At 40.9% G+C, this 23,044-nt stretch overlaps 3 protein-coding genes across 3 annotated transcripts; 1 reads left to right on the top strand and 2 right to left on the bottom strand.

The window, feature by feature from the left end:
* The first annotated feature begins 586 nt into the window (after window positions 1-586).
* Window positions 587-4,093, top strand: LOC144007581 (SH2 domain-containing adapter protein E-like). The gene is made up of 7 exons (XM_077507333.1): window positions 587-716; window positions 816-1,271; window positions 2,045-2,171; window positions 2,866-2,967; window positions 3,157-3,361; window positions 3,442-3,561; window positions 3,669-4,093. The coding sequence occupies exons 2-7, from the start codon at window positions 858-860 to the stop codon at window positions 3,850-3,852; spliced, it is 1,152 nt and encodes a 383-aa protein (XP_077363459.1). The 5' UTR covers window positions 587-716; window positions 816-857; the 3' UTR covers window positions 3,853-4,093.
* Window positions 4,094-9,020: 4,927 nt separating this feature from the next.
* s100s (S100 calcium binding protein S) lies at window positions 9,021-12,001 on the bottom strand. Its single transcript, XM_077507604.1, has 4 exons — window positions 11,945-12,001; window positions 10,755-10,804; window positions 9,290-9,443; window positions 9,021-9,200 (listed from the first exon to the last, which is right to left on the bottom strand). Exons 2-4 carry the CDS (start codon window positions 10,766-10,768, stop codon window positions 9,021-9,023), a joined length of 348 nt encoding a protein of 115 aa, XP_077363730.1. The 5' UTR covers window positions 10,769-10,804; window positions 11,945-12,001.
* A 1,249-nt stretch (window positions 12,002-13,250) lies between these two features.
* On the bottom strand, window positions 13,251-23,017 carry s100u (S100 calcium binding protein U). The gene is made up of 3 exons (XM_077506900.1): window positions 21,593-23,017; window positions 18,238-18,368; window positions 13,251-17,533 (listed from the first exon to the last, which is right to left on the bottom strand). Exons 2-3 carry the CDS (start codon window positions 18,355-18,357, stop codon window positions 16,910-16,912), a joined length of 744 nt encoding a protein of 247 aa, XP_077363026.1. The 5' UTR covers window positions 18,358-18,368; window positions 21,593-23,017; the 3' UTR covers window positions 13,251-16,909.
* Window positions 23,018-23,044: the final 27 nt, after the last annotated feature.

Genomic DNA, 23,044 nt, shown 5'->3' with positions numbered 1-23,044 from the left:
ACTATATAATATTGTACTTTTGAAAACATACAGGAATAACAATTTAAAAGAATGTCAAGAAATTGAAACATTTTTGCTTCAGCTCAATGGAAATTGTGCAGCTCCTTCTGGTGCCTTCACACCAGAAAGGGTAGTATAATACATATTTCAAAGGTATGATGCACAGTACATTGAGCCGGGATCAGATCCTGTGTAAATCGCAATCATATTAGCCGTTCTTTGCAGCGGATAAAGAATATATGCCTGTGAGTATATTGTCATTGAACTTCATTAAGCTTATAGACTGGAAGGCAGTTATGCGAGTTTGTTGAAAATACATGTAATTCTCTCTTCTGTTTGATTAAAATAAATCAACAAAGTCAAAGCTATAATATCATTTGATTGAGGCTTAAAAAATGCTATTGTTGGTCAAATTAGATGTCATAAATAGTTCATAAACATGAAACTGCATATTACATCACTGTTTTGTGATTAAATCATCCAATGCCAATGACTACTCATATAAAGCCATTGGTGGTCCACCCACTTTTGACGCCGCTATAACACCTCCTCCTCCCTTTTTTTCCCCTCTACTTTTTTTTATTTTTTACTCTCAGGGTGCAGTCTGAAGCCTCGTTGCGACTTGGCAAAAGTTTAGACGCCATCCTGGGAATGAGACCACCATCTAAAATCAAGAAAAAGAAGAGGAGGTGCAAGATAAATCCCAAATGGGTTAAGTAAGGATGGTTGTTCATTTCTATTTTTCAGAATAGACATATGAAACTGCTGATTTCAAGCTCAGGTGGCATTTTAATGTCTTTCTGACATGTTTTAAGGAAATCTTTTGTTGGACCACCGGAGAACTTTGAGGAGAAACCATGGCAAGGTGGTTCAAGGAGTTCCCCATCAGCCTGAAAAATGATATCAAAACGTCCGCCTTCAAGACGAGTCTACGTAAAAACTCCTCGGGGGATGGCGCCGGACTGGTCAGGTCCATCCTCCTACCCGGACAGAACCGCAAGAACTCAGCCACGGAGCTGAGCGGGGGCCAGAAAGACGGCAAAGTACGGGAGTGCCTCCTCGTTGCCGGGAAAGCCCGCAAGAATTTCAGAACGGTGATGGTGTCGGAGGATATCAGGAACGGGAAAAGTACCACAAATAGTGCTTACATCAGCAGAATGATCCGTGTGGATACGCTGGACAAGAGCCCCAACTTTGACCCTGGTACTGTCATCAGTCACCAAGCGGTGCCGGACACGGACAAACAAGCACAGCAATGCAAAACTGACACGGTAAGTTTTTGTATAAAATCTTAAAAGGTTGCATTGTGTTGTAAATTCTGAAATATTTTTATATAATTGAAAAAAATATATATATTTTTTGTTTTATGCTATTATTACTAGAAATGTATTGATTTGCAAACATCACGATATTGTGGGGGAGGTTGGCGATACAAAAAAAGGTCACAATATTGTCAAAAATGAACTGGTACTATAAAAAAAAAAAAACTATTTTGTGGTTTTGTACATTACAGCAATGATGATAAACACCCTACAATCTCTATTAGTACTTAATATTGAGGCGCTTTCTTGCTAATGCAAGCACACATTGAGTTCCTCCACATATTGACTCGGTTCGCACGCATATTACGTTCCCCTTCATCTGACCATTAGCACGGATTTTAAACATAGAAGGGCCAAAACATCCCTTGTGAAAATTTAACTGCACTAAAAAAAATAGCCACCAGAGGGTGCTAGAACTTCACAAATGGAAATCAGCCTGACTTTTTTTTTTTTTTTTAACAGACGTGCTGCTTTTAAATTAATATCGTGACATGATGACAACGATATATTGTGGCAGTTTTAATATCGCGATATCACCAAATTGCCATTATTGTTAAATCTCTAATTATTACCATATATTGTATGAGCCAAATTCTGCTTCACCAAAGATATTATCCCAACACACTTATAAGCCTGTTCTGGCAATTCCCATTCATTTTTTGGCATCTTTTGCTGAATTTTCAGGATATTATGTCACATAGTCGCTAACGTTTTCCCTATAGTTAACAATCCTGGAGGACTATGCGGACCCCTTCGACGCCCACCAAACCAGAGAGCAACGGGAATCGGAGCGACTGGGTGACAATGATGGCTATATGGAGCCTTACGACGCCCAGCAAATGATCACTGGTATGTCTTTTGTTTTTTTGTTTTACACACACCAATTCCCCTCCGCTGTGTGGAACCCCTTGGGGTTGCCGCGGCAACTGCTGGGCGCTCAGACAATGGGTGCAGTTTCCTCTTTCCTGTCTCTGTTTCCCGATGCTGTTCTCCATAAAGGAAGTGGGCTCCAAATGCCCACCTCCTCTTCTTCCTTATATGGAGTTGACGGATCATTTATCAAATACTTCCCAACATCCAGGAAGAGCGGCAGTCTATCATCCAGTTACACGTTTTCCCGAACTTTTATTGCATCACGCTATTGTTTGTACCGTCGCACAATGCCAGTGCGGTTTATGCGCAGCGAGTTTGCCTTTGTTGTACTTCCAGGATGTGATGTGACTGAGTTTGTACAAGGGGGCTTAAATCACTTTTACGGGATGTCAGTGTGGATTGTTTTTCCTTTGACTAATATTGTGAGACAATGTAATAAAACACATAGATGACAAAAAAGCTTTGCAGTTCATTAAACAGCAGCACATATTTTTAATAACACGTCGCCAGGTCACTTGTTGCTAGGCAGAATTCCATAATCATTTGAAACACAGCATATAAAGAACAGGGAGGTCTGTCTGCTGGTGGTGGATGCTCGGAGGAAATGTCACAGGCCAGCTTTGATGCAGACGTGGCTTTAATCTTCATCATTGCATCCCGTGTCTTGTAGAAATCAGACGTCGGGGCTCCAAAGACCTCCTACGAGTGCAATTGGAAGGGAGTCAGGTCCTAATGGAGGGTGGTCATCCTGAGGGAAGTGGTGAAGGCGAAGGTACATGCACCATGTCAATATTAAATATGCCTGCACAGTACAGAGTACGGCTTTCCAAACTACCATTTCAAGTTCAAACCACAATAATAAACATTTTGATAAACCACTCTATTCCCATTTTGGTGTGTATGAAGTGTCCAGTGTTTATTCAACCCGACTGACAATTCGGCTCCGATGTTGACCCCACAGCTCACTTTGACAGCCACGAGGGTCCGCCCAAAGACGAAGCTCCCGAGAGACAAACGCATTATCAACAGCACACGAGGCGGAAAAGCTGGACGCAGAAAATACTGAGGTCCTCCACGCAGACCCAGTCGTCGTCCTCCAATCCTGGAAGCGCCCCTGAATCTCTCACCTGCTCTGTTGACCCCACACGACCCCTCGAGAAACAGAGGTAACTACCCCAAATCCTCACAAGATGGTGACATTGCTACATTCACATGATTGCCTTTCATTTACGTCTATACCTTTCAGCTGGTACCATGGTTGTGTGACCCGTCAGGAGGCGGAGCTTCAGCTGCAGGCCTGCAAAGAGGCCAGCTTCCTGGTCCGGAACAGCGAATCGGACAGCACCAAATACTCCATCGCCCTCAAGTGAGTGTCGCCTGCAAGTGCTTCTCAAATGATCTCCCACAACAAATCAATAATACAGATTTAAAAAAGAGTTACATTATGTTGTATGTGTGTTTTTTGCAATCCAGAACAAGTCACGGCTGCGTCCATATCATGGTGGCGCAGACCAAAGAGAACGGCTTCACTCTGGAGCAGAACAGCTGCGTGTTCCCCAGCATCCCCGAGGTGGTGCACCACTACCGCACGCGCCGGCTGCCTTTCACCGGCGCGCAGCACATGACCCTGATGCACCCCGTGCCTCGCACTCTGTAGCCCACACCCCCACTGCCGCCCGCATCGCACTCACTCAGGTATACGACACCACCTCAGGTCTTTATGGACCAAAAACTACTACTGAACAAAAAAAACAACAAAAACAAAAACAAAAATTTCTGTAGGAATTGTTCCATGGGAATTGCTGGTAATATGCTGTATGTACTGTACTATATACTGTATAAGTATGCACTATCTTGGAAAAAAAAAAAGTAAAAATGTTGCATGAAAAAAAAAAAACTTTAATAGATGTGTTTAAAACAATAAATATTTAGTGTTATATTTTGTTTGATATAATTGACTAACTCTTTTAATATTATATTATTCATAATAAATGCATGTCTTTGCATTTCGTGTCTATACATAATACATAATCATTATAAACTAACACTTTTAAATAAATATTGTTTTCCATAAATCGTGCTTACATTTTCTACCAATTAGATTTCTAAATTTGGTACCTATCTGTATAACACAATATAATATACTACAGTTTACTCTCTGCTTACCTCTGGTGGCCATGCTTCGTTACTACACCACCACTCCCAAAGACAAAGAACCGTTTGTGGTGTTCCTGCAGGAAAAGCCATGAATAAAATGCTTGTCATAGCACTTAAAGATAAGATAACACAGGGCAGCGATTTCATGATGCCTTGGAGCACCAAGAAAGATAAAAGGATGCAGGCAGGGGACGGGGGTTCAAAAAAGAAAAAAAAAAAAGAAAAAGAAAAAGAAAAAAAAAGTCACCTTTAGTTTGTTAAACACGCCAAAACCAACGCAATGTGCCACCAATTAAAGGGCCTCTGATTAACCCCAAACAAATTGCGGTTGTTCTAGTAGGCTTTTTCTGATTTATTTTTTGTTTGTTTGCAATCTAGCTAAAGCCGGAAGGTTTTGTGATCACTACTTAATGAAAACGTGTATCATTTAAAAAAAAAAAAATTAACATGCCATTAAAAAAAGAAACTAAACATCCATTTGCCTATGATTTTTTGATGTTTAACACCAAAACAGTTAAACAGGAGAAAAAAAGTTCTCGATGACATCCATTTGTAATCATGCCATTGTTATGGCGTTTGCTATAAGGTGGAATGCAATTCAAATAGTTGAACTTCAAATGAACCATTGCAAGTTTTACCATGAGAAAAAAAAAAAGAAAAGCTGCATGTAAATCAAGTTGCATCAAATTGGCTGCCCGCCATCCTCGAAAGGAAGCCGGATTGTCGTTTTTGGCCGAGCCCTGGCGGATGGCTCGCAGATGTTGCCGGGGCCAGACACACCCCAGCTTGAATGCATTTCTTGTGATTTGTTGAGATGACGCGAAAGGCAGTTAAAAAGCTCCTCAATCTCTTATAATGGTCCCGAATGCATCAATAATAGGAAGAGCAAAAACGCAGGCGGTGGGCGTTTGTTGATGTCTGCTCTCGGAGGGGACGATCAAAGCGTCAAAACATGTCGCCCTCCCCCTGAAGAAACGGCCTGCTTACAAAGATGCCCGGCTGACTGAATGAGGTTACATTGTAATCTCACGCTTCAAAAATTTGGTGTTTCGAAATTCTGATGAAAATAAAATCCAGTCCCTGAAGCCAGTTTTACTTATCACCATGAAATAAATCCATGCCTGAAGAAACACAGGCGGTCCGCCATTTTGTTTTGAAGCTGAGATTTGAGATCTGAGATTTTTGTCAAATTTCTACTAAATTTTAAACATATTCTATGCAGACGGGTGACACTGACAGCCCATGTGTCTGGAATACTTGCTTCTTATTTTTGCTCATTTGGCTGAGTTTGACTTGGAGAAGCTAGTATTGGCCAAAAATCAATACTTTTCCAAAATGGCTCAATTGGTCCTTTAGACTTTTCCGTTCTCGACATGTCCACCAAATTCCAATCAATCAGTCAATCGGTGAAACTGATATTAGCAATTTAGCGTCACCCATCGGCCTAAGATACCTGTTTCCAATGGGGCTCATTTTTGGCAGGAGTTTGTCAAAGTTTGAGTCCTGGAATTTGAACCATGGCTGCGACAAACCAAGATGGCCGACCTCCTGTTCAGTTTTAGGCACGGGTCCTTAAGACTTTTTGGTGCATCCTGTCGCAATAACTTTATGTCACTCTGTGATACTAATGTTACTATTTTGTTGTTGTTGTTGTTGTTGTTTTAAAGGGGGCGCCAGTGAGCAACTTAAAAAAAAAATATTCCTAGATGAGTGGAAGTGGGCCAGGCATCCGGATACTTTTTATCCAAATAAAGCCAAGTATCATATCCACTTGGCTATTGATTTCCCTTCGCCCCGAGTAACCGCGAGCCTTCCCGTGCGGCGGCGTTTTCAAGATGAGTCAAGATGACTATCACTTTTATTCGCTTGTCCTCTTTATGAATTGTTAGCGTCGTAATGAATAATACGTATCCGGACTCCTGGGAGCCCGTAAGGTCTCCTTTCCATTGCGTGGATGCATTTCATGAACCCAAGGAAAAGCTTCTCCGATTCCATCCCAGAGAGCAGGAGTCAATCACGAGCCGTTATCCGATATATCTGCTTTTTATTTCATATATGTTAATAGAGCCGCCAGCTCCACTCTACACCCGGATGCGTCATTTAATGAGCACTCACCTGGTCCAACTCCACTAGCGCGTGACGCATTGATTACCTGAAGGCGCCACGCTATGGTGGCCCAGATGGGTCAACGCCATGGCGAAAGCCACACCACAAATTGAATGCTTTTCACACAGATGCACCTGAGGGGTAGCAGGGTTTAAATTACACTTTGTAATGAAAAGTGCTTTTCATCATTTTCAACGGGGTATGGTTGCTATATCTTTTACAGCTGTAGTGTATACAAATATTTAGCTTTTAAATAGTTGAATTCTATGAGGAATTTTATTTTTGTCATGGTAATACATTGGAACAATTTGAAAAAGATGTGCATGTTTACAATTTGTCTCGAGCACCTTACCCCAAATACATTTTCTCAAACTTTTATGTGAACTTGTACCTGCATAATTCTACATTCAACCTGCCACTCAGACATTAGTTGATATAAGGAGACCACAGGGTGGCGATCCATATTGTTTGCGTACACGTCTTGAACCACTCATGTAATGACGACGCTAATTGCTAATAAATCATCTTTGACAGCACAGCAAAACCGCATGTGAGGAGACGTTACATCATATTTATTTGAGCGCCTTTTGAAGTGACGAACCGGTAAATGACATACGGTGAGAGGCATCATTTGCCTTGAGGCCACAACCGATTTAACAGAACACTTTGCACTCCAACTGTGTCAAGTGTCACACATTCAAACCGGCCAATCACGGGGTGGCTTTTGAGCAGTTGACTCCGCCCACTTGAGGGCCGGAAAGACTCAGCATTTCAATATGTTCTTGTATTTCTATGCATCTTTGGCATAACCCTTGATGTCATCCCATTTTTATGTGGTCCGCATACTGTAGAACAATTCTAGGATGGGTTTGTGCGTATGTTTTTGTCTTTCTGTGCTCATGTAGGACAAGTGTAAATGCTCGGATCTTTTTTGTGTAAGTGTGGGTTCTTGTCTTTTTATGCTAATGTCTCGTGCATGTGTTCTTTTCATTCTACGCTAGTGTGATGTATTTGCGTGTGCACACAGAGGACCCTGTGAAGGACGGTCCTTTTTGTACAGTCACAACTTGGACATTCCTGCGTGATGATAGCGCTGCCTTCCAAGCTGCATTCTTGTCTGCTGTACGCCATAAATTGAATTCAGTCACTCTCACAAACACACACAGTCAGCCTTCCTTTTTTTTTCTTCCATCTCCTCTTCTTTTCCGTTCCTCCGCGTCCCCTCGTTTTGTCAAAAGTTTTCCACGTGGCTCAAAGTCCGACATCTGGGTCAGCTTAGGCGCAACAAGGCTTGCAGGATATTGTTGGCGGGATGTGGGAATGCTCAGTGGGAATCCCCAATAAACACACACACACACACGCACATGCACACGCACACACACCAACCTACCTATACAGTACACGCTATGAATGATACAAAATTTCATTGCTTGCAGTAGGACAAGAAAGAGTCACTGCCATTTGGTTAAATATCACATTTAATTATTGGAAAGAATGCATGAGTCATTACCAAAAAAAAAAAAATTACAAAAAGGCGCAAGAAGGAGGGAAAAAAACATTCCAATGCTTAACTCAATAATATAATCAGCCATGATTCAATATTATGTTCACATTCTGGTCCCGTGCAATCAGTTTCATGTCTTGTTCAGTGCAAGAAACATTCAAAAGGCCTGCGTGTTGTGCTTCGAGGATACGTGCTGCATTCAGTGACCCTCGGGTTTGTGTGGGAACCCACAAACTATAGCCGCAGTGTATACAGTACTGTGTAAAAGTATTTTGTTTGTTATTGTAGCATTTAGCTACAATTACGTCAGGAGACCTCCCTCAAGGCAAGTGACACTGTAAAAAATCCAACCACCCATCCGTCACAATGAGTAAACAACAATGGAGGAATACGAAGAGACTAAGGGCAAAGTGCAATCAAGCCGAAACTGTGGAGTGTAGCACCGTAAGCTAAGCTAACATTGTAGCGGGTGCTAACCGTCTTGGGGTGAATGGATGGAAATTGTGAAAAGCACACCGCATTGATGCATCAGTGAGCTAAACGCAATGGAGGAGACTGAGGGCAAAGTGCAGCCAATTGTGAGACTGTGGCAACAGGCTAAGTTATCAGACAACCAAAACCAGGCCACATTGAACACATCAAAGTGAGCCTCGCTTAATCAATGACAATGAAGGAAAATGTAGGTGTCATGTGTGAGATGAGAGGGCAAAGTGCAGCCAACCTGACACTGTGGCAACATGATAAGCTAAAGTTAGCATATTTTATTTCTAGCCCGGTCTCTTAAATTGCTGGTGTTTACTTTTGTGGAGAATAATTTCATCTGAGTGGAGACTGAGGGCAAAACGCAGCTAAGGGGAGACTCTGGGCAAATTGTACATACTGTACAGTAATGTACATATCCTGCTACTTGTTTTTTTTTTTAAGTCCTTTTGCACAGTACTGTACATGTGTTGTTTAAACATTGCGCAAGGCCCCAGAAAAATGTTCCTCATCTCCTGTGATTTACTACCCCCCCCCATTCACCATTCCTTCCGACAACCCCCTCCCTCCCGTTTCCTCTACTCCGCCGACTCGCAGCCCTTCGGCTTTTCGTCCGTCTTGAACTCCAGGAAGAAGTCGTTGCAGGCCACGGTGAGGGCGCCCATCAGGATGATGAACTCGGTGAAGTCCACCTCGCCGTCGTTGTTGGCGTCCAGGTCGTTCATGATCTTCTCCACCGCCTCGTTGTCTTTGGAGTTCTGCAGGAGCGAAACGGAGAATGCGGGCCTTGTTTGTGGGTTGCTTGTTTGTACATGTCCGCGCATACCTCCGGCGCACTCGCCCTTACCCCCAAGTAGCTTCCCAGCTCTTCCAGTAGCAGCTCCTTGAGCTCGCCCCGGCTCAGCGTGTACTTGTCGCCCTCCTTGCCCGAGTACTTGTGGAAGGTTTTGATGAGCATCTGCATGGCGCTTTCCAGGTTGGAAGAGGGCTCCTTGGACATGCTGAGGGGAAACGGGTAGAACGGTTAGGCTCGGCCGCCAAATGCCCGCTCCGGACACCCCCCGCGCGACTGGCTAGCATGTGCGCTCACATCGGCGAGCGAGGGCGCGGGTCCCGGAGCCACCAAAAAGTAGATTCATACATGGATAGGAAGGTGAAAGGTCATGTTGAGGGTCAGTGCATCAGTTTATGTGCGTGTATGGAATGGGGACCATAAACCAGGAGGAGCCCCGTGTGTGTGTGTGTGTATTTTCTAGTATTGATCACTCAATGAAGACAAAAATCTATTAAACAGTCCCATCTTGATGACCTCTGGCGGAGTCGAGACCATAAATCAGGAGATGCTCCATAATATATGAATGCCAGAGTGATTCTGAAAGTGAAGTTTTACTATGTGGGGAATTCAATCACTCGATGAGCACAAAAATCTATTAAACAGTCCCATAATGATGACCTATGCCTGATCGGGGACCATAAATCAGGAGAGATGGCATCTATGAAAAAAAGATGAACGCAGGAACTAGTCAGAATATTTTTTCCTGGTATGCCTGACTGTCTAAGGACAATTCAACGTGTTAAAGCAGTCGCATCATTGGATTCTATTGCCGAATGGTGACCACAAATTCGGAGAACTCCATAATATGAAGTATTCATGATGAAGGAAAAAATAAAACTGTTTTATTAACATCAATGAGAGATAATTGCAGAATGGGGGCCATAAATCAGGTGTTGTTGTTGTTATTGTATTACTTGGTGATTGATACAGTCACATCATAGAGGACCTCTTGCAAAATTATGACCACAAATCAAGGGATACATAAAATTAATTTAGGGTCTATTCTGACTATGATTTCTTTTCTGTTGTATTCATGACTTTTCACGTGCAGAATGGGGGCCATAAATCTGGGGGAAATCCTTACAATATGGATGTATTGGTTTTGCTGAACATGTGTTCTGGTATTAACTTGTTCACTGCCAACCCAGTAAAAATGGATCTTCGACGTCTGCAGTCAACTGTTGAATGATTTAAACAGTAATATCATTGTGGGGACCATAAATTGGGAGCGATGCCATAATAATAATGATAACAGGAGGTTTATTGAATCCGATTTTTTTTTGTGTATTCCTTGTATGTGTGTTCCTCATGATCAGTTTACTCAGTCACATCATGGGGAACATAAATCAGGGATTTTTCTTCTTTATTTGTTACTAATTTCACGTTTTTTTTTTCTATTTGTGTGTGTGTGTTGGTGTGTAAAGATGCATAAGGTCAGCTTATTTTGGCGGTGAGGCTTTCAAACGATCTTACACACATTGTGTCAGGCATCTTGGCGCTTCTGCTGCTACCGCGGCGCTGTGGAGACTGTGCACAGACACAGACAACTCACTGTCAATCGGTTTGGGCTGTGGTTAGCAACAAAATACTGCATCGTCACTTCAAATGCAACACACGCAACAGAAAACCACACGTGGACCTCTGAAATAGGAGTTCACAACAGTCAAAGAGACCCTGCCAAGCCATAAAAATAACTCATGTTCAAGGATCAAATGTCTCTCCCTATATCGCGTGTAAATATCCAAAATGGACTCCGGCGGTGAAACACAAACCTCACCTGGTGACTGGGACGCTAAGAGGCCGGGTAATCCGAGGTGCTCGATGAGACGAGGCCTCCACACTCGCTTAGTCAGCAAGCATCCCGAAACTCCAAAGCTATTTTTAGGGCCGATAACCACGATTTGAACGATATCTACCCGTCGGAGCGCGTAGGATTGAAATGATTGCCGACGGTCGGCTGCCCGAGTGCGACGAGAAAGAGCCGAGACAATAGAAACGAAAAACTACACAAAACGGGAGAAATCGGATGGCACTCGGGACATCATGGGGACCACAAATCAGGAGAAATCCAAAAATATGAATATAAGAGTTTCTAACTCAAGATTGTTTCTTCTAATAGTGGCTGCATACGGACAATTGTCATTTTAAACCATTCTGAGAAGCTCTTGTAGCATGGAGACCCCAAATCAGAGAAAATCCAGGAACTTTTCTTACTTGAAGCTGATTTTTTTCCCCCCCCTGCTATTAATGACTGTATGAGGACAATACTCTGTTGAAATATTCACATAATGAGGCCCTCCTGCAGTGTGGGGACCATAAAACAACAGAAACCCCTAAATATGAACGCTTGAGATATTCAAAAGCTGATTTTTATATATATATAGGTGACTATATGTTGCAGTGTGGGGACCTCCAGCGATGTGGGGACCACAAATCAGGAGGAAGCCCATAGCAAGTTGATTGTTGTCAGATATTCATGACGGTATGCCAACAATCGCCTGTTCAAACATTTACAGCTCTTGTGGCACGGGGACCACAAATCACAAATCAGGAGGAAGCCCATAATATGGTATAATAATAAAAGAATAATAATCTGAAGTGAAATCCTATTTGGTACATTACCAAATGACTATCTCACAAATACTTGAGCATGTTTGAATGTCTTACCTGGCGGAGTGCCTCCCGAGTGCTGGACGAGGTGCAGAGGGCGGACGAGCTGGATGAAGACAGAGATGGATGAGGACAGAGCATGACAGCGGCTTAAATATCACCTCGTTCCAGCTGCTGCTCCTCCTCCTCCTCCTCCTCAGCTCCAAAATGTCCTTCACCCAGCCTGTCCCTTTTCGGCCTTCTTCTTATCGTCCCCGACCGGCCGACCGACCGGCCGACATATTCTAGCAGGTGTCTTCTGTCCATTGCAGTCAAGGGTGGAAAAACACACTGAAATGATCTCCATTTACCTCTTCATGAATAAACTACAGCTACGTATCCATATACTTGTACAGTATGGATCTTCTTAGGTATCTGTGTGCTCGCAACTTATTTGCATGTCTCTTTCTAAGTGTACTGTTTTTCTATCTATATATTTATTTGTTTATGTATCTTGGAATGTATCAACCTATATATCGGTACATATCTATATCTGTATATAGCTGTCAGATTTCTATATATCAATGTCTGGGTCTATGTAGCCACGCATGTATTCATGTAACTTTCTATTCATTCCGTCTGTGTGCTGCAGCTTAATTTTGTGCACTTCAGTTATTTATTTATAAAAATAAATAAATAAATAAATAAATAAATAAATAAATAAATACATTATATACAGTGCATTCCACATCACGATTGTGTCTCACTTGGCATTGATTCTTCACACAAAAATAAATAAAAATCCAATTTTCTATGTCTCTGTTTGAAAACTTAAATGTGGCAAAAAGGTCAAAAAGGTTAAGGGGGCGAATACTTTCGCAAAGCATCTTATGCATACGCATTAACCCGTTCAATGTCACTGGTGAACAGCAAATTTTAATTAGGAGATGGCTTTATGTGTCCTTAAACGTATATTTGACAGTGATTTAATATTAACAAAAAAAAAAGGAACTTTTCTAGCATATTAGGTTTTTGAGATTAAGTTGGTCTATAAAAGTTAGCGCAATACCGATTTTACCATGCGCTGTAATTTATAGGTAACTTTTCAGAAAAAAAATCCACCTCTTGCTTAACCTAACCCTCAATTCATATTAATAATAATTATTATTAATATGAAAACCTGATGTGCTAGGGAGGAAAAAAATAATCTAGAAACGTTTATTTTAGATAGGGTATATGATTTAAAAACAAAACAAAACATAAAAACTTGTTGACAAGTGCTATCCATGTATCGATCTATGTATCTGTATACTGTATTGTGCATGTATCCCATAAGAGACACATTGTGCAGGTCAAGGAGACACATACACCCAATTGGTTGGGCTAGGTTGTCACAGTTTTATTATTCATGATCAGCGATAACACATTTATGAAGCATTAAAATGATACAGTTTTTACATACTATCAATTGATGGATTGCTAACTAACATAGTGACGCATGCACGCACACTGCATCTGGTAGCTGGCACAATACAGGACTGCACAGTATCTCTCGGATTCTTTCTTATCTTCATTTCCATCTTGAGTGGGGTCATGTTTGCTAACACTCCCTGCTGCTTTTTCCTCCCCGGCGCATTTTTGTTTTTGTTTTTTCGGCATCTGCGTCGAGTTAGCGCTTTTAGGCGCGGCTCACGAAAAAAGCAGTCGACAAAAGACTAAATGAGATGTTTCCAGGCTGAGGTATGAGGTTCACTGTCAAGACATCAATCCAGTTTTCCCTTTTTTTCCCCCCCACAACGGACCAAAGATCACATTTAAAGCCTTGCAAAGATCTCACACACATTCATGCCTTATGTACACAGGAAGCTGGACTGATATGTTGCTATTAGTTACAGGCAGTACCTTGAAAGTTGAAGTACAGTGAACCCCCGCTATAGCACTGATTTATTTTTTTTTTTTTCCGAGAGTCCGAATTGTGTGGCACGTTACACCACAACATGCCGGGCAGCACTGTGGTCGACGGGAAGAGATGCAGAGTAAATTAGGCAAGAAGAAGAGGCATAGGAGGGCCCCGACTAATCGTCATAGTGCATATAAATCAGAGATCATAAATGCTTGTATTATTTGATGCACAATTTGTATGCTGTGCTGTTCCATCAGTTTTTTTGTTTTGTTTTTTAAAGTTTTTTTCATCTATGCTAAATTCTTCTAACCTGTCAATGGCATTTTGTTTTGTATGTTAGCATTAAGCTAAAACATTAAGCTAAAACTACTTTTAATTTAGGCGTTATTTCTTCTGGGAGTGAAAAAATAAATAGTGTGAAGCAAGCAGGTTTGCTTTTTGTTTTAAGTATGAGAAAGTTTTCATTTCTTAGTCATTTGTTGCCAGAAGGTGCAAACGGACACGAAGGAATACTTTCAAAAGGGTATTTTAATAAGTTTAAATGTAACAAAAATGTGTAAGGTGTAATATCTATATGCAAAAAAACAGGGGTTCACTGTATTCGGGTTAATATACATACACAAGTATATAAAAATACAGAAGCCCCAAATGCCCAATATGTTAGTCATCATTGTGATATAAAAAAAGAAAAAAGAAAAAAAAAAGGGTGTATAAAAGCTGAGCAGAGTGCGCAATATTTACAATGGGAGTGCCAGGAGCACATGACTTTTATTTGCCAAGCACTTTGCATTGTGCACGTCGTAGTGGTTGTGGTGGTTACTGGTAGTGGTGTTAAGGCCTACACTACACAGTATGTGCAACATGAGCCCTTTTTCCTGGGGCCTGCATTATTGACGACGTGGCAATTTACAAAGCATTAAATCGTAATTAACAAACGGGCGGAGAAGGGGAAGCTTTACATACAAATGCATTGCAACTCATGATATTGGGTGGATTTTTTATTTTTTTCTCTCTCAGAGGCTCAGTTTGCTAGATAAACAAGATGGCTTTCAGGAAATTGTGTGTGTGTGTGTCCCAAGGGTGTGTGTTGTCTAATCCGGTCGGGGTGGAGATCCAATGGCAGGTCAAACAGGGTCTTTAGCCTAACTGACGGCCACAAACAAACAAAAAATACACCAGCCTGGGCGGTAGGAATGTTATTCAAACAACTCCCACAGCTGAATTTTGCATATTTTAAACAAAAGGTTTGTGGTTCCAGTCAATGCTGCATTCAGGAGAACTGGGAAATGTCACATCTCTGAAGAAATGTGTTTGAATATCCAACATCCCAGTTTCCCTGAATGCAATGTGAATGATTGTTCCATGGTGGAAATGTCTAATCTTTGAGGATTTACTCTCACTCTTTCCAGTCGGGTTTCTTTTGGCCTCCAAAGCAAGCGTTTATCCAATTGGCATGGAGGTATGGCTGCCGTTGTCTCTTTCATTTGTAATCCCTATCGTAAAAAAAATATTCTACAATCCCAATCTGGGAGGATCCACCCTCACTCTCTTTTCACTCAGAACTATTTCCACCCTACCCCACCTTGCAACCCACGAGGATAGTTTTGGATTCCTTCCTTGAGTCTCAATTATTAAGTGGCACACCTGATCTCCGTGTCTAATTGTGGCTGCTGGGGGTCGAATGTCGCTTCCAGGTGAAGTGAGGATATAAAAAGAAGATGAAGAAAAAGGAGGAGGGAATAAGGAGGGATGCAGAGTTTGGTTAGCGGCAACACAATTTGTTTATTAGGCCAAAATCAGAACCAAAAAGCATTTGTGAGTTACAAAAAAGTGAGAAAATTAATTTGCGATAAAAGGAATTAAAGTCATGAATGATAAGAAACTACAACTGGATGCATTAAGGGTGGCTGTATATATGAAAACTATTCCCTTTCAAGCAGAGTGGGTGTAAACGCCGCCGTATTTTCACATGATACGAGGTAAATGTGCTCTCTTAGTGGCATGCACATGCTAGCAGTGGTATGTTGTTTAGCTTGGCCGCTTTGGTGTAGTGGTTGTGCACGTGGCATTGCTTTAGTGCATTTAATACCACAAATACTTGTAATTCATAGTATAAATCTGATTGTGGTCACATCTCCGTCATAAAGTTAGCACTTCATCCCTGTTGCTGCTGTTTTAGTGGTAGGTAGCCAAATAACAAGCTAGCTAACTTGCTTACTTTAGTTCTGTTGTGGTCAGGTTTCTAGTAGTGGTCAACGAGATTACCACAATACAACACTAGGGAGTTAACTAGCTAATTAGCTTGGTTGCTAGCTACATACAGTTGCTTGATATCTAGCTAGCTAGTAAGCTTGATAGTAACAATGTGACTTCCATCTTTGTGGAATTTTCTACAAAATATAAAATGAATTGAAAAGAATCTGGCTGCCATCTTTCAATCTAGAATGACCACTTCAAATCCTCCATAAAAAATAAATTGACAAAAAAAAAATAAAGAAAAAAAAAAAATCCTACTGTGTATCATCTATTTTACAGTCCAAATTACTTTTCACAAATAATGTTTCATTTACCCTACTTCTTGTCATTTTGCTATAGTATATTTGGTAGGTGGTAATTTATAAGCTAATAGCTATTTATATCTGTGAATTATGTTAGCTAAAAACAGACACTTTATGTAGACAATTTTCTCAAGATAAAAGGCTAATCAGATGGTAGTGATATAAAGCATGATAGAGCTAGATAATGATTTATTTGTGTCATTTTTCCCCCCATGGCAGTTAGCTAACTAATGAGCTGACTTACCAGCTTTCTAGTGTCTTATCTACATATTTATATGTGTGTATTTTGAAATCACTTAGAAAACAAGTAAGATTGGTAGTTTGGTGGATAGGTACTTGTAGATGAGAGATTGCTAAATAGACAGAAAGCTATTAAAATTGCTAGTAAGCTCAGTAGGTAGCTAACTACCTTGAGATGTTTGATAAATCAAGTAAGCTAGCTAGTGGTCATATATGTCATAAATTTAGGCCTTTAGCTGTTGTAGTGGCTCTTAGTGTTGATGTGGTGCATTTATTATTATTCATATTAATTATTATAATTATTATTATTATTATTAATGTGATGGATGGATCGATTGTCCCCTACGAGGTGCCAGATTCCTCAGGCTTCTTCTCGGCTTCTTCCTCGGCCACGTTGGCCGTCTTCTCCGTCGCTTCCTCAGCCATCTTTTCTGTCTCCTCCGCCACGCCGTTCTCCTCCTTCACCACCACCTCCACACTTGAAGACGTCACTTCGACGCTCGGCGAGGTCACCTCCACGCCAGGAGCGGTCACGTTCACGCTCGGTGAGGTCACATCCACGCCAGGTGGGGTCACGTCCAGGCCAGTCGAGGTCAACTCCACGCTCGGTGCGGTCAACTTCATGCTCGGTAAGGTCACCTCCGCAGGCTTCTCCGTCCCCTCCTTCTTCTCCTCCACCTCCGTCTTGACGTCCAACTTAATCTCCGTCTTTCCGTCCGCGTTGGCTTCCAACTTGACTTCTGGGATTTCTGTCTTCGGGGCTGCATTCTCCGGGGTGGCGTTGTCCACGGCGGCACTCTGGGCGTTTTGTGCGGGCTGGGACTCGTTGGCGCGGCAACGCTGCTGACTGACGGCATTGGCCAGGTAGCCCACCAGCTTCATGTACTCCTCGAAGCCCACCTTGCCGTCCTTGTTGGCGTCCAGATCCTTGCCCATGTTGTTGACCGCCTCCTTGCTGTCTGTGTCCTACACAGAGACAACTCACTATTAATCATAAAGTAGAACAAAGTGCTGTGGTTCTCAAACATTTTATAGCATATGCCACTGAATGAAAAATACTTGGCTCTCCAGGTACCACATTAACTCATTCACTCCCACCCATTTTCACTGATGCAAACCCCTTTACTGGATTTTGACTGCTTTTGCAAGGCCCACAGAGTATTTGTGTTCTATTGCTATAAAACATGGAATCTACCAAAAGAAAAATTAGCATCTCTTCTTTCATCAGGGAAAAAAAGTACATTTCTATCTGTTTCCGTTTTGCAGAAATTGCCATTAGAATATAGCTAAGTTTCATCACAATTTTGTTTAAAACAGTGGGGAAAAGAGTTTTTTGCAACATAGCTCTGTTTGATCTCTTATACTCTGCTGCCACCTGCTGGCTTTTTTTGTAATAACTACCATTGTTTCAAGCGTTTTCTTCAGTTTAGAGGCTGCATCAAAGCCTTTTGTATGCTCTAGCATTAAAAAAAAAAAAAACATAAAAAAAACGTATAAATACTTCTTTGGGAGCAAATGAGTTAAAACACATTAACGTGTCTGGGTTCATAAAAAAATGCGGCTGTGGCTTTTTCCCTAAGAAGTCAGTGTAATATTTTTGCAAACCACTGTGATGTGATGAAAGGAAAAGATGATTATGAGGATTTGTGTGGTTTTTTTTTTTTCCTGACCGTCAGGATGTTGCTGAGTTGGCTCTTGACCAGATTCTGGAAGTCTTTGGGTCCCAAACTCTCCTTCCCTTTGCCGGACTTCAGGAAGACCTTGACCACCGTCTGAATGGCTTCCTCCATGACTTCCCTCTCTAACAACACACAAGGTACATGAGTTTCATACAATACAGATAAGATATATATATAGGTAGGCTTCATTGAAGTGCCGCGAGTGGAAAAAGATTCCACTAGTGACATGTGCAAGAAGGCCCAAGCGTGTGATTGAGAGGCACAATGGCTGCCGCGATCTTTGATAGGTCATCTGATCTGTTGAGGCTTCCGCCGTCGCTTCGGATTACCCGCTGTGCTCATCTTGTGTCTCCGATCCACTCTCCCTTACGCCCTCCTGACCTTTTGTGTACGTCAAGATTGTTTTCAGGCCAATATGTCAGTTTTCTTTCAAGAAAAAGGGGGCGTTTTTCAAGAAAACCCCCCAAAAACATTTAAATTATACAAGTTGCATTTTTCAAGAAGAAGTGAGCCATTTTTTTTCCTATATGCAAATGTAATTTGTTTGAGAAAAACAAAGGCAAATTATTTTTTTTCAAGAAAAAATAAATATTGTCTCATTTTAAAACATACAATATTGTTTCTAGAAGAGTCTTTAAAACCCCCATAATAAATTACATTTTCAAAAGAAACATTTAAATTTCTTTCTGGGGAAAAAAAAGGACACTTTTCAAGAAAATAGTCAAATTTGTTCAATAAAGTTGCATATTTTCAAGGGAAAAAAATATTTCAAGAAAAAGTCATATTTTTCAAAGAAATTTTTTTTAATTGTTTCTGGAAAATATTCACATAGATTCATAGTGCATATGTACTGTAGATATTCTACTTTTGCGTTACGTTTATCACTGTGACTGCTTTTATTTTGCTAGCTTTTCCACTTCCTCTTTTTGTTCCCTCTGGCTCAGAAGATGTAAAGCATGCGTGCGTGTGGGTGACCTATCCTCGCAGGAATTCCATTCACGGCAGTTTTGCGGCGCAGGAATTTACTGGCCGACCAGCCGACCGCCGGCTCCTTCTTTCTTTTGCCCCAAAGCCACGAGAGCAAAGCGACGACGTGCTCTGGAGTCTTTCAGCGCGCGCTTTGAATGCCACAACAGCTACAAGCACGTAACACTTCTTAGAACAACGCACTTAGGGCTTAAAGCTGAGTGAACCACAACTCAGGGGGAAAAAAATAATAAAATAACAAAAGCTAATTTGGGATAAAAAGTAAAGAAAATATATCTTATTCTTTTTACAAGATTTTTTTTCTAGAAATAATTAGTTTTTTTTTCAAGGTTTATTATAGGTTAAAGTGGTATTACGAGGGGCCGCAGAAGACCCGATGTCCTCCCTGTCCTTGCAAGTTTTGCGCAACATGACTTGTTTCCATCCTCCAGTGGAGCCAGTGTGGCGCCAAACAAGCAGAACTTCAAGCTGCAAACAATTAGAGCAGGGTGTGAGCTGTCAAATGTTTGTGTGTCGTCGGGGTTTTTGCATGAAAATGCACTTGGCCACTATTAGGCAAAAGTGTGAAAAGTACTCACACGCTCTACTTGAGGGCAGATACTGAACTCTGGTGATTGTGGTAACAGTAAATTAGTGATTCAAGTCCTGTACTTGCATCTATATCCTAGATACTTGGTTACTTCCCACCGCTGTTTAAGGGCACTCGATGACACACCATTTGCAGCTTGAGCCTTAAGGCGACCGCTACAAAGCAAGATAAACATGTACGTGTCCTTTCTCACATGAATTATTCAGCCTTACGGCGCTTTGCATCACCTATCCCGCGTCAGTCCCTCCAACTAATCCGCCTTATTTGTCCTAAAAGCCCTGAAAAAACAAACTGCTCGCTGCCCTGCTCCTGAAATGTACACGCCTTACAACTGGAGGTTTCCCCTTTCCCCGCCCGTTGAGCGAACGCGATCCCCCGAGCGTGCGAATGCTCGCGACAACACACGCACACATCATCGAATATTAACGCAGGAGCATGTTGAGGTTGTGACCGGGAATGGTCGCACCAGATGGACGACCAATCGAAAGGAACGGGCCTTTAATAATACCCACAGGTATATATTCTTTATCCTCTGTGAAAAAAAACAAACTGTGGCTTACTGTGCCACTTAGCTGTTAAACTCTTCTTGTTTTTTTTATGTATTTCTGTATTTTACTGCCCCCTGGTGGCCCAGATGCACAAACTAAAGGAGGACAATGACATCATGATGCAACACCTGTTTAATTGTTTACATTCTATTTAATTATGTTCCAATTGTATGTTCTTATGAAGTTTTTGTTTTGTTTTGGGGGTTTTTGGGGTGTGTGTGTGGGGGGGGGGGGGGGGGGGGGATTAGACTCGAATCGCGTTTTATTTATTTATTTATTTATTTATTCAAAACAAAACGTTTCTCATAATATAACTTTTCCCTCCAGAAATAGAACTTCAAGAATTATTACAACAGTTTGGTCACAAAAAACTTATAGTATTAAGATCCCAAAAACGTGACTTAATTTACATAATATTAGCATAACATTATGATTATGACTTTTTCCCTGAAACAAAAATATTATGTACAACTTTAAACTTGTAATACCACCAAAAAAAGTATTTTATTTTTATTTATTTTTTTAAAGACAACTAATATTATATGCAATTTTCCCCCTTTGGAAGAAAACACTTTAATCCATATTTTTTTCCCTCCAAAAAATATATCACTGGCAAGTTTTCCCTCCCCAAATATTATGGCAAACAAACTATCCATCCGTCTCATCTCTCGTCATAAACATTTCTCCGTTTTAACACTTTACAGTAGTAACACAATCACATTTATGGCTTTGTATCGTTTTTTTTTATGGGCCCTGATGTTTCTTGGCGGTTATTCCAGTCGCTTGCTCGAATACTGTGGTTGGTGTGCTAAGGCCCACGGGCCTCAGTTTCCACACCCTTGCCTTCGGGGTGGGTGGACACCTTCGCTAAAACGCCAATCGATCACTCTTGGCGTGCAAAGTTTTTGCGCACTTTGGACACCCAGCATATATGTTTTGCATCTTGAAGCAAAGTAGCAAAAAGAGGGAACTTAAAGAGGAGAGAAAATGAAATAATAATAATAATAATAATAAAAATAATAAAGAAAAGATTACAAAAAAAGTTATTGACTTCAAACTGTAAATCCCACCCTTTTAAATGGTCCCTAAACGCATCGAAAGGCAGCGAAAAAGCCGTACTTTTTTTTTTTTTTTTTGCGGGGGATGGACGTCGAAACGTGGCACAAAACGACGAGCCAAACTTCCCAAGCGCCAAACAGACACGTAAGATAAATCCACTCACCGAAAAAGCGTCGGGCCAAGCGTGCAAATGTGGGCAAATGGTAACTTTTGGAGCTCCCTTTCTCCTCCCTGTGCTGCTGCAGCAACTCCCGCTTCGAGTCCACGCAACTTGCCAAACTCGTACAACTGCTAAAGTCTCTTCCGTGATTTTCTTTTTTTTTTTTCTTTTTTTTTTTTTTTGCCTCCCTTCAAACTTTTTCCCCCCACTGACAAGTGAAAGGGCGTGTACCTGGAAGAGCACACAGAAAAGAGAGGGAGGGAGCGAGGGAAGGAGGGATCGTGGAACAGCTGGGCAACTTCCACCGAGAAATCATGCAAGTTTGGTTTTTTGGCTTGCAATTCCAATTACTTTGGGTGCATGTGTGTAAAAGTGTCTGTGTGTGATGGATACTAAAACACACACGTGGTGGTTTTGGCGTGGTAGAATCATGAATGACTTCATGTTTGGGAAAAAAAAAAGAGAAAACATTTAAAAAAGACATTCATATGAGGAATGATGTAGTTACACATGCAGGAAAGTTAGGGGGAAATACTTTCAAGGTAGATATTTAACATACAATCTTGCATGCACTTTTTTTTTTTTTTTTTTTTGGTTGTGGACCACAAATAGATGTCCATCAGTAGAATATTTTCTGGAAACGGTGCAATTCAAGTTATTTTAAAAAAAAATGTGTTCAGTTTCTGAGAAAAACAAACAAAAAAACTAGGAAAAAAACTAAGTTCAAATAAAAAAATACCCGAGTTAAAAGAAAAAAAAAAAACAACTGGTGGAAGTGGCTCTTCACATTTTGACGGACTAGAGTAAAAGTAAAAACAACAACAACAACAACAAAAAACTGTAATACTGGTGAAAAAAGAACAATCTATATTATTTTACAATATTTTGCCACATTTCCATCAGAAAAACAACAAAACAAACAAACAAACAAACAAAAAACAGGAAATGTTTCACCAAATCTTGTCACGTATTCTGTCCTGTTGGTCCTGTTACCGGCCTTAAAACAACAACAACAACAAAATAATTTACCGGCACCAAAAAAAAAAAAAAAAAAAAAAAAGTGACAGCGTAAGCATAATAGCACAAGTCCTTTCTGTCAATAATTGCTAGAAGTAGCATTTTTTCTCCGGATAGCTCATTTGCAGTAAACGTAGTCCACAAGGGTTGAATATAAGCAATTCTTGTTTCTTGAATTTGTTGTTTTTTCTTGTTTTTTGAAAAAGTTGAAATACGACTTTAGCATCTATGCTAATGTAATGTACTAAACTAGAGTAAATTGGTGTCTTTTCATGGGTGAGCTGGAGCCTAATATAGACAAACAACCATTTTTGAAAACTTTTTTTTTTTAAACTACAACTTTAATCTCATATTTATTTTCAGTCGCATGTGAGGGCGATTACTGTAAGAAAAAATGTTAGCCTACTTGTGGTCCCAAGTTTTTTTTCTATTTCACGT

The sequence above is a fragment of the Festucalex cinctus genome, chromosome 19 (genome assembly GCF_051991245.1).
Source record: "Festucalex cinctus isolate MCC-2025b chromosome 19, RoL_Fcin_1.0, whole genome shotgun sequence".
In the NCBI taxonomy this organism is placed as follows: Eukaryota; Metazoa; Chordata; class Actinopteri; order Syngnathiformes; family Syngnathidae; genus Festucalex; species Festucalex cinctus.
The sequence above is the reverse complement of the archived record's forward strand: the minus strand, read 5'-3'. Positions and strand labels throughout refer to the sequence as shown.